The sequence below is a fragment of the Meles meles genome, chromosome 14, assembly GCF_922984935.1.
Source record: "Meles meles chromosome 14, mMelMel3.1 paternal haplotype, whole genome shotgun sequence".
Lineage (NCBI taxonomy): Eukaryota > Metazoa > Chordata > Mammalia > Carnivora > Mustelidae > Meles > Meles meles.
This window is the reverse complement of record NC_060079.1, coordinates 27,648,957-27,660,747: the sequence shown is the minus strand read 5'-3', so window position 1 is coordinate 27,660,747 and position 11,791 is coordinate 27,648,957. Positions and strand designations below refer to the sequence as shown.

The 11,791-nt window shown below is 47.9% G+C and overlaps 1 protein-coding gene across 6 annotated transcripts in view; it reads right to left on the bottom strand.

Moving 5' to 3' along the window:
• Window positions 1-4,507: 4,507 nt before the first annotated feature.
• The window catches only part of RUBCNL (rubicon like autophagy enhancer), a 39,648-nt gene continuing 32,364 nt past the window's right edge, over window positions 4,508-11,791 (bottom strand). For 5 of the 6 annotated variants that reach the window (XM_045978522.1, XM_045978517.1, XM_045978519.1 and 2 more), the window contains exons 10-14: window positions 11,434-11,672; window positions 10,391-10,452; window positions 7,329-7,482; window positions 6,617-6,707; window positions 4,508-5,458 (exon numbers count right to left, since the gene is read on the bottom strand). In XM_045978522.1, coding sequence (XP_045834478.1) covers window positions 5,346-5,458; window positions 6,617-6,707; window positions 7,329-7,482; window positions 10,391-10,452; window positions 11,434-11,672 — 659 coding nt within the window. In that variant the 3' untranslated portion in view covers window positions 4,508-5,345. The other variant, XM_045978523.1, reaches the window with a different exon arrangement.

The following is an 11,791-nucleotide window of genomic DNA, read 5'->3' as shown; positions in this document are numbered from 1 at the left end:
CACTCCCCACCCCTGGCTATGGATCGGGCAGATGCGTGGGGCCGAGGTGAGCCCCGGCACGGTTAAGATCCTATCTTTATTTGAAATGTTGATATTTTAGTCAACATTAATTTTTTGACATTAATTTCTTTTTTTTTAAAGATTTTATTTATTTGACAGACAGAGATCACAAGTAGGCAGAGAGGCAGGCAGAGAGAGAGAGAGAGGAAGCAGGCTCCCTGCTGAGCAGAGAGCCCCATGCGGGGCTCGATCCCAGGACCCTGAGATCATGACCTGAGCCAAAGGCAGAGGCTTAACCCACTGAGCCACCCAGGCGCCCCTTGACATTAATTTCTAAAAATATTGCACAAAACATGATTTCTCTTGAATCTTGAGTTTCCAGGGTCCCCCGAATTCTATGCCTGAGGAGGGCCTCGTTCCCCTCCTGCCAGTTCTTCCTCTGCCTTTTCGGACATCTTTCCTTTCCCGCTTCTTCCATGGCAGCCCGGGTTCCGAGCCTCATCTTGTCAGCTGGTCAGCTGGTCAGCCTCTAACTCCCGGCTCCCATCAGTCCTCAACCCAGACCCAGCATTACCTTCCTGTGTACAGGCTGAGTTGTGAGCCTCTCTCAAAATCCTTCAAAGCTTCCCTGCCTCCTGCAGAGTCCAAAGCCCGCCGTATTCACTAGGCTCCACGTTTACTAGGCTCCACATTCTGTGTGCTGCTAACCTCTGGCTTCCTCCCCAGCCAAACCCCTCAGTTCTGTGCTCGTCTACCACACTGCCCCTAGGCTGCTCCAGTTCATAATTTGACACACGTTCTGCTTATCTCCTTCATGGCCTTTGTAATGGATCTTTCTCCACAGCAACATGGATCTTCCCTGCTTCATGAGTGTCCCAGTGATGCCTCAGCCTTGATCTGAAGTTGGAGCCTTAGGCTGACTCTCCAAGCAGCTACAGCAAAGAGCTACGGAACTGACTTCCTTAGTCCCCAACCAGTTACTCCACAGGACACCCCAACGCCTTCTACTTGACAGTCTCTCTCCCCCTCTGAAGTCCTCCACAGGGATCTGGGATGGGGCAGGGCCACTAGACCCTGTCCCCGTTGCACGCAGACTCCGTAAGTGTGGCCAGCAGCGAGCGCCAGCGCCCCTCCAGCCTGTGTAGGCGACGAGGGAAAGGAGGGCCTTTTGAACGCTCGCCATCAATGCCCCCTTGAGATGGGTCTGAAGATATATTCCGATTTCTGTGAAATCTGAAAATCAAGATGGATTCATTTGCTTTTTAATGTGAGCTAAGAGCCACTTCCCCCAGCCACCCCCACGACGATGCCAACCAGCACCTTCGAAGCTCATGGCTATCCCCGGGCACCTGGGGTCAGTGTTTCTCTCCAGTTCTCAAGGGTCGGAGGAGGAGAGTGACAGTGCTGCCATGTGCGTGGGGAATCTCTATCCGTACAGACACCCACAGGTCGAGAGATGCTATAGTTTCATGCCACTGTTACCGTTCAGGTCTTGCCGCCTGAACAGAAGAGATGGAGAACTGGAGGACGCCAGAAACCGCGACACCCCCTCACCATCCAGCCCTCCTGATGCCCCCGAATGTTGGTGCATTGGTCTCCCAGGGCTGTGGCCACAAATGACCACAAATCGAGTGGTTAAAGACAACAGGCATTTATTGTTTCACCATTCTCAAAGTTAGAAGTCCAAAGTCAAGGTGTCTGCAGGGTGGGGTTCCTTCTTGAGGCTTCGAGGGAGAATCTGCTCCATGCCTCCCTTCTAGGGTCTGCTGCTTGCCTGCAGGCCTCTGTGTTCCTTGGCTTATAGACACATGGCCCCATGGCAGGCATTCTCCCTGGGACTTCTGTGTCTGTATCTCCGTCCAGATTTCCCTTTTCTTCTAAGAACACCAGTCATTGGATCAAGATTCGCCCCAATCCAGCATGACCTCATCTTAAAGACTTTTTTTTTTTTAAGACTTTACTTATTTGATAGTCAGAGATCACAAGCAGGCAGAGAGGCAGGCAGAGAGAGAGGAGGAAGCAGGCTCCCCGCTGAGCAGAGGGCCTGATGTGGGGATTGATCCCAGGACTCCAGGATCATGACCTGAGCTGAAGGCAGAGGCTTTATTTAACCCACTGAGCCACCCAGGTGCCCCAGCGTGACCTCATCTTAATCACATCATCAACGACCTATTTCCAAATAAGGCCACATTCAAATGTACCTGGAGTGAGAACTTCAACTTTTTTTGGTTGGTGGGGGACAGGGGGACACAATTCAACCCACAATAGTAGGTATCGTTCTAATCTGCATATTAAACGGAGACACAGAGTAATTTACTCAGAGAGACAAGAAAATAGTTGGTATAACTCAGTTTTTAATTTGTCTTGACCTGATTATTACCACTTAACAATTGCTTGTACCAGGCCCTCTGCTGGGTGCTTCATTTCCATGTCTAATCCTCACAGCAACTGCATATGCTGATTACCCCCCATTTTACAGAAGCGGGAGCACAGGGAGCTTGCTGAGTCCCATGAATACAAAGCGGCAGATCTGGGAATCCATCCCTTAATTCTCACCCAAGTCAACCCACTAGAATATCTCTGAGATGTCTCACTCCTCCTCCTCACCCCTCCTCGCTCCATAACCCTCAGTATAACTCCCTTCTGCAGCTGAGAATCATGACTATTAAGGATATGTTACTGGAATTTTCCAAGCGCTCAGTGTAAAGGCAAAACCGATCATTGGGATCACAGCACAGCAACTGGCTACCTCACAGCGGGTACGAGTCTGATGAGAAAGACCAAGTCTTCATCTTCCTCTGGCAGCCAGGGAGGAGCTCCACGGGAAAACCAAGACAGTGAGTCAGGCCCAGTAAAGAACAATGTATGTCACGACTGATCACTTCCCCACAGGCTGCTGCACATGCCCTGAGGCCACTTCTGGGTTCTCAGGGGCACCTCACTGGGAAGAAACATCTCTGACCACAGTGGGGAGGGACCGGGTCTCAGCCAAACCCACAGAGTGGCTATTCACACTGCCTCATTCTTCCTCAAAATAAAAAATCAAAGGCATCACTTCCTGGCAGCCGCTGGGCACTCCTCCTTCCTCAACATCAGAGATGTGTCTCACACACGTCCACATTCCGGTGCCTTGCGAACACAGCAGCCTGGACACACAGCCCTTCAGGCAACACGGAAGCCACAGAAAGTTCCTCAGATGAACACAAGAGCACGAGTGAGAAAGCCCTCAGCCCCATGGCGCTAGCTAAGGTTTGACCAGCACTTACAAGCTCGGATTGGTTTTGCTTCTATTATCTCAAACGGTACCACGCGGGTAGGGGCTAGGAACATGGGCTTTGGAGGCAGGCAGACTCGAACGCCAGCGCCAACTCTTTCGTGCACCACCTGTGGGGACTTAAGTCATTTCTCTTCTCTCAGCCTGTTGTCCTGCTTGTGAAATGAAGATGCTAATACAAACTCATAGAGATGTTATAAGGATTATTAACACAGCACTCTGACTCTTGATTCCTAAGAAGGAATGAATATAAGCTACAGGTAGGAATAAAACACTGCTTTAAATTTGATCTTATTGGGGCGCCTGGGTGGCTCAGTGGGTTAAGCCTCTGCCTTCAGCTCAGGTCATGATCTCAGGGTCCTGGGATCGAGCCCCGTATCAGGGCTCTCTGCTTGGCAGGGAGCCTGCTTCCTCCCCTCTCTGGCTGCTGCTCTGCCTACTTGTAATCTCTCTCTCTCATTCTGTTAAATAAATACATTAAATCTTTAAAAAAAAATTTGATCTTATTTATCTTATCCCATGTACCTAAAGTCTATTTGAAAGAGACCTGGCTTGAGTTGACTCAAGTTGAGTGAGACTGGGTGACTCAGTCATTAATTGTCTGCCTTCCGCTCAGGTCATGATCTCAGGGTCCTGGGATTGAGCCTCACATCGGGCTCCCTGCTCAGTGGGGAGCCTGCTTCTCCCTCCTTCTCTCTCTCTCTGCCACTCTCCCTGCTTGTGCTCTCTCTTTCAAATAAATAAATAAAATCTTAAAAAAGGAGAGAGAGACCTGGCTTAAACAATGAATGGGAGCACAGTTCCCGGGCCATCTAGGATGTGAAAACAAGTGACAGGATGAGACGATACCAGATTGGTAGGACACACTCATTTCTTTCATGTGCTCGATATTATCCTACTGAATACAACATGCACACACACACACACACACACACACACGACTGGGTGGGGTTTGGGGAGAACCAGTACCACTCTATTGCCTGCCCTCCTGTTTGAGAAGTTCATGTGCAATAGGTCTAGTTAGGGCCTGTGGGTCCCAGGGAGATAGGACCCCCATGCTCCAGACCAAAGATGTGCTGGAAAGGGACCCGGGCCCAGGATCCTTCTCAAGTAGGCGAGAGTATACAGAAGGTAGAAGGGAAACAAACAAACAAACAAAAACAGACTCACGTGTTTCAAGAAAGCGTATAAATAAAAGAATATAGGAAAAATAAATTCGTAACGGTTTAGCGATTTGCCTCACCTTTTTAATTGATGTCTATGATTTTATTATTACCAAAATCACATTGTTCATTAACAGTAGTTTCCCACGATTTAAGTCTGTAAATACCTTATGTTCAGTTTTATATTGATGAGACAAAATCCTAAAGGGCAGGGATGAAGTTCTACCCAGCCGCGCATCCCTGACTCAGTGTTCTGAAGAGAGATGACAAGTGCCGCGCGGGTCTGTGTGTCTCTAAGGGTGCGGTGGAGAGGCACCTGCTTCGGACAGCGGCTCCAGGCACCGCTGAGGAACTCCAGCTCGTCTTGAAATGGGTGCACCTGCGGAAGTAATATGTACTCTCTCTACCCACCCCGGAGCAAGGAAAACCTATAACACGGATACAATTACAAAACGGCACTTAAGTCGGAAAAAACCCGGGAGTAGAGAGATCATTGGTTGCATTTTTGTTCACTGAGAGTGCCAATCCATTTCACAAAACAAGCTTGACAGAAAGACAAACGGAGTCATTTGTCTTGTCAGTTACAATTCATACAAAAATAGGCTCCAACATTAGCTACATACAATCACTCAAATACGATTGAAGAAGTATCAAAAAACTCATTAAAAAAACCAGCAGCAGCAAAAACACTGAACATTTGTAAACAAAACCACCAGTAACAAACCTACGCTTAATAACCAAAAAAAGTGCATTCTTTTTAAAACATTAAATATATATAATAAAAACCAATATTGGCCACTTTTCCCCCTTACTATACAGTACTCAACATCTGCAACAATCTGATCAATAATAGACAGGAATCGGTGTTCTAAGGCATGTTGAACCGTCTTTTCCACAATACTCAGGCATCATGTTGCTGCAGAAGGTAAACTTTGCCAAAGTCTCCTCCGAGCTGTGATCCGCGCGCACCGGGGGCACTCGGAGGACCGGAAACATTGCTTGTGAAAGCACGCTCTGCACCCTAGAGCAGGAGGACAGCCATCAGCGAGCAGCCTATCCTGTCTTCTCACATACGTACAAATGCTCATCCCCACCCTGGGGAGAGACGTGGTCTGGGTCCAGAAACCAGTCGTCCAACAAGAAATGAGGCAGGTTGGAACGGACCAATTCCAAAGTTCCCATTGTGCCATGAACATGGTGAGTCTTGGTGACTGACAGCTCAGGAGGCGGCCCCAACTGGAAATGCCCGAACTGGAGAGACCTGCCTCCCTCCCTCAAGGTCATCTCCCTTGGCTGGCACTGGCCCACATTAGGTGACTGGTCAACACACGGTTTAAAGGTTTTTGCCTGGCCCCTGTCCCCAGTATGTGACACCGTGCAAGCCATCCTGCTTCAGAGCGCCCTGCGAGACATGCTGACCCTCCACTGCTACCACACCACGGATCGCCGCCTCCTCTGCCGAGTCCTGCTGACTTCACACCCTGATGGCTGTTGAGCCTGACACCACATTCCAGTGAGCTCTCTGCACACAGATCTGTGCTTTGGAGTTTCTCTGCTGGGGAGCCTCTCCTGCGATCCTGCCTAAAGGCTTCGGGGAGTTGGTGCTGGAGTGGTAAAGGGGAGGAATGGCTCTTATCAAGGGTGAAGGCAGAATGCACGGTCAGATCTCTCCCAAGAAACAGCTGAGAGGTCGTGGGATTTCCTCAAGCATCAATACAGACAGTTTAACAAGGTCTGAGCATCTCTGCTGTGAAGAGCCAAGTAGTAAACACGTTAGGTTTGTTGGGCTACATGGTCTCCGTGATGAAGACTCAAACTGCCCTTGGAGTGCAAGAGGGGCCAGGGACAGCATCTCAGCCTTAAGCATGACCGCGATCCAATTCTAAAACTGGGGCAATGGCTACGGCTTGCCCTCATGGGAAGGAACTGGGCCATAGGCAAAAGGGGGACCACTCTTCCCTCCTGTATGGGGAGATGTCCCCCCTCATCCCCGCCTCACCCAAATTCTCTTCCCCACACACCCAAAACTCCATGAGGTCCTACCCTACATACACACATGCACTAGCACCATTATACTTCCAACAACATTGTGCTTAAATGATGAAGCTGCTATTAAGCTCATTGTGCGCTTCCATTATTAAGCTATTATCAAGCGTGCATTATGAAGTTATTAAGATACCTGCACATCTTCTACACGTCTCGGTCTGAAAGGGGAAGATGACGGCTGTACTCTGGCAAAATTCACAAATGAAGCCCTTTCCTTGACACAGCTGTAAGACAAGGGGCGAAAAAGTTAAAATCCGCCTTGGCAACGATTGTTTTGATGGAGAAGCCAAGTGACTACTTTCACGGAACTTTATAAACCTATGTCGTTAAGTGTCTGGCATCCCGGTCCTTCTAGAGTAGAGTAAACGGATGCGAACGGCATGTGTGCCTCTGTTTTGCATGGAGAGATTTAGTTTGAGATGCCAGGGAAAGATCATGACTTTATACGTGGGCCTTCAGATGATCTACTCTTATTTCTGAGGGCTGTTCTACAATTTTTGAGTTCATACAGACACAGAGCTCCTAGTCCCCGGGATCCTGAGGCCACATGGCTGTCCTTGGCACGTCAGGGCAGATGGGAGTCAGGCAAGGCCCCCAGCAGGGTTTGCCTCTGACACGAAGTCGATTGGCCCACGCTTGCTTTCCCAGCCCTGCCGGGGGCCAGCACGAAGACCTGGGCTGTTACCAAATAGCTCCGAACCTCATTTCTCTCATCTGGAAATAGTGTTCCCTGCACTTCCCTCACGGTCGGTGCTGGTTAAATGACGTAAAGTGCAGAACACCCATCCCAGGCCCTGAAGGGTAGAGGACAGCTCAGGGACACACCTGTCCCAGGGGAGCCTTACCTCACAGCTGGCCACATGGGTGAGGGAAGCTTTTAGAATGTCCTTGAGCAAGGGCACCAGCAGCCGTTTCTTGACCCTGACCAGATCCTCCAGGGAGAACAGGTGGAGCTCATCAGTCAGGTGCCTCGGCACCTGCTCAAACTCCTTTAGCGTGCTGCCAGGGAGGAAACAAAGAGGAATTCGGACAGCCACCCACACAGAGGCCATGACGCAAGGAGGCCAGCAGGTGCGGGTTTTCTCCGGCACTCACACTTCATTATTTTTTAACTCAGTTAAAAAAAAAAAAAGCCCAAGAGCAAGTAAACCTGACTCACCGTCTGACATTCTGCAAGTTTGTCTGGAAGCCAGAAACCTAAAATTCCCTAAAAGTGGATTTCAAAAAGCTGAGCCAGCAGAAAAACATATCTCTTGCAGCCCGCCCATGGAGATACTCAGCAAAAGACAGCTGCACATTTATTTTTCAAGTCTTAAAAACATGTACTGAGATTTAAAAAAAAAAAAAAAAAAAAAGACGACCTCATTCATTCCAGCTCAATTTCAAGTCCATCTGCCTGCTGACTGTTGTCCAGCCAGCAGGAGGATCACTGCTCATAAGCAGGTGCATGACTCCCCAGCCAGGAGTCCAGCACCGAGCCCAAGACCCAAGCATCCAACTGTGAGCTGATCGTAGCCACCTGTGTGTCTGAAGGGCAGTCACATACGGATTGCGTCTTTCTCCAACCCCTACTTATCTCCTCCTGAATCCCCTAAATCAATGAGTGGCGCCATGCACTCATTCCCGAGCCAGCCACTGTCTACGCTGGACTTGACATTCCAATCAGGCCAATCTGTGCTGAATTCTCCATCCAGCCTGAGATGCTCGCTCACGCTGCTTCTTCTGGAGGGGGACCCCTGACACTCCTTCTTCAGTCCAACTTGCTCTTTAAACTCTGCTTTTTCTCCGGAAAGCTCTGTGGCCCTCCTCCCTGCCCCGCCCCATAGGACCTAACTGTTGCCTCTTCTGTGCGGCACCAGGTGCATGTGTCTAACGCATGGTCTGGCAATAAGAGGTTTGTGCTTTCTCCCTGGATGTAACATGAGTCCCACAGACTTTTTATGTGAAGCACAGAACGGATATTCAAGAAATTCTGGTAGACAGTAATAATTATGGGGATAGTTATATGTTACAGGCAAGAAGACGGACAGCCTGAGACGTAGTTAACCTGTCACACCACTGCCATGAGGTAGAGCTTAAGGCCAAATAACTAAGGGAGACATGCTCCTCCCCAAGAAATTTAACTCAAAGGCAATACATTATCACTAAATAAAGATCAGAAACTGAAAGCAGCTTTAAAACAAAACGATTTTTTGGGGACACCTCAGTGTCTCAGTCGGGTAAGCATCTACCTTCTGCTCAGGCCATGACCCCAGGGTCCTGGGGTCGAGTCCCACATCGGGTTTGATGTGGGGAGCCTGTTTCTCCCTCTGCCTGCTGTTCCCCCTACTTGTGTGCTCTCTCTCTCTGGCAAATAAATAAATAAATAAAATCTTTAAAAAAAATAATAAAACGAAACAACTTTTTAAAAACTATGATCTGAGGCCCCTGGGTGGCTCAGTGGGTTAGGGCCTCTGCATTCGGCTCAGGTCATGATCCCAGGGTCCTGGGATCAAGACCCGCATGGGGCTCTCTGCTCAGCAGGGAGCCTGCTTCCTCCTCTCTCTCTGCCTACTTGTGATCTCTGTCAAAAAACAAATAAAATCTTAAAAAAAAAATAATTAATATAAAAACTAAGATCCTGTCTATTATAACAAATAATCTTAACCCCTTTAAGTAACCTCTTTTCTCACTTAAAAAATTCTATCTCTGTCATTGAATTCATGTCTATACCTTTATGCCATGGCTCCCCAAAATTCCACCACTAGAAGTTTATTCTAAGGACATATATTATGGATGTGCATAGAGATTCACCTAAAGCCCAGTTTTTTAAACAACAAATGGTATTGAAAATCCAAGTATCTATGAGGTATTAAAATCTATTAGGTTTAATATAGAGAATGTAGAGAATAGAGATATTAAATCTATTTTAATATAAGGATATTAAAATCTATTAGATTAAATATAATTTAATATAAAGATATTAAATCTTTTTAATATTAATTAATTAATTAGTTAATATAAAGATATTAAAATCTGTTAGATTAAAAATCTACCAGTAAGAGAACCACACCGAAATTAACACCACATGATGGATACTATAAAGTACTAAACAGCAATGATGGTTTGACACGCCCTCCATCAGGGATTTTTTAAAAAGACCATCGATACACCCCTGCTCAGAGCACCTCTAGTCACAACAGCTAAAAGGTGAAAGCAACCCAAGGTGGCTGAACGGGTAAACCAAATACACTAGGTACATATAATGGAATATTTTTCAGCCCTAAAGAAGGAAGGAAATTCTGACATGGGCGTACCTCCAGGAAATGATGTTGAGTGCCATAAGCCAGTCACAAAAGCACAAATATTCCATGGCTGTACTTCCATGAGTCACCCAGAGGAGTGAGTCCATAGAGACGGTAAGGAGGATGGTGGTTGCCAGGGGCAGGAGGAGTGGGGGAGGAGGGAGTTATTGCTAAATGGATATAGAGTTTCAGTTTTGCGAGAGGAAAAACTCTGTGGATGGATGGTGGTGACGGTTGGACAAGAATGTGAATGTACTTAATGCCACTGAATTGTACACTTAAAATGGTTAAGATGGTATATTTTGTTATGCATGTTTGGTCACAACTTAAAATAACAACAGTAATCATAATAAGGCCACCAGCTGGAGTTATTTCATCCTTGTTTTGGCTGATTCTTCTAACACGTTAAGTTCATTACTAGTGAGCGAGAAGATTCAGCAACTTTAACGACAGGGTCTGGATCATCAAGAAGAGGCCCAAGAGAGTTGCTGTGCTAAGGGGCCTTGTGGATTGGAGGAGGTGGGAGCAAGTGGCACCCAAGGGACTGGCAGGTGTGTGTAGGTATGTGGAGGCTCCCAGCCCTCCCAACCTCCGGCGTGGCCTGACCCAGCCAACATCAGTACCTTTCAGCAAACCTGCAGGTCTTCAACAGCTTCTTGATATGAAAAAGTTGTTCCCGGGTTTCCTAATGTGAGAAGCCAAACGGGGAAAAGTTAATGTGATCAATGACACAGGAAATGTACAAATCAAATTCAAATGTTAGTTCTAACTTCGAAATGCTACAACTCTGTAAGACAAGCCTTTGAAGTAAACAGTCTATACAGCAGGGGTTCATGTCTGAGCCCAGTAGAAACCCAAGTTGTGTGAAGCCTGAGGCTTACACAACCGTTGGAGACCTTCTTTGAAGAAAACACAACACTATGTGTGAAAGATGGAGATCCTGCCTTTTGTGGCTACATGGATGAAACTGGAGGGCATCGTGCTAAGTGAAATCAGACAGACACAGAAAGGAAAAAACTGCATGGTCTCACACGCGGAATCTTAAACGAGTCAAATACATGGAAGCAGAGAGTTGAACAGAGCTCCCGAGAGACAGGGAGGTGGGCAAATGGGGAGATGCTGGCCAAAGGGAACAAAGGTGCAGTTACGAAGGATGAATAAGTCTACAGGTCTAATAGATGGTATGAGGACTATAGTTAGTAATACTGCATTGAACACTGGAAACTTGCTAAGAGAGTACATTTCAGGTGCTCCCAGCACACACACACATACACACACACACACCCCTACACACCCTAACTGTGGAGATGGAGAAGCTACACACACCTACACACCCTAACTGTGGAGATGGAGAAGCTAATTAGCCTAACCAGTAATTATTTCACTTGTTGAATATCAAATTGTCATGCTCTACACCTTAAACTTAATTTTAAAAACTAATAATAAATAAATGTCAAAATCTATGTAATAAATGCAAAATGATGCCTACATAGGGAATTTGGTACCGGGCCTTGGAAGGGGCCCTGAAGCTAAAGCTCCAGCGGCTGGCAGTAAACCCGCCTTTTGGAGGGTCCGGCTGTGTCCCCTGAGACGGTGCAAGGTTGCAAGGTGCACTGGTGGCCGCAGGTCCCTTGGCGCCAGCGGCCCCGCCTCCCCTGCCACTCACCCTCACTCTGTCCAGTTCCTTGACCTTGGTGTACAGGCCGTGGCCGACACTCAGCAAATTGAAGACAGGCTGGGGCCCCAGACCGTCCAGTAGCCGTTTGGAGAAATTGCTGACGTAGTACTTCCTGAAGTCCCATGTGGTCAGGATCCGCGCAGGGATGCAGCTCTCTGCGTAGACGTGGCAGCAGTCACAGAAGTACTTGCCCAGGTAGTCACAGTACCGGAGCCGCTTCACAAACTCTGCAAGAGCCCACGGGAGGGTGAGCACGCCTCGCCTCGGCTGGCAAATGGCCAACCCACTGCCCTCTGCACTCCCCTCCGCACCGCTTCCCATTCCTATGAGGTTCAAGACCCAGAAG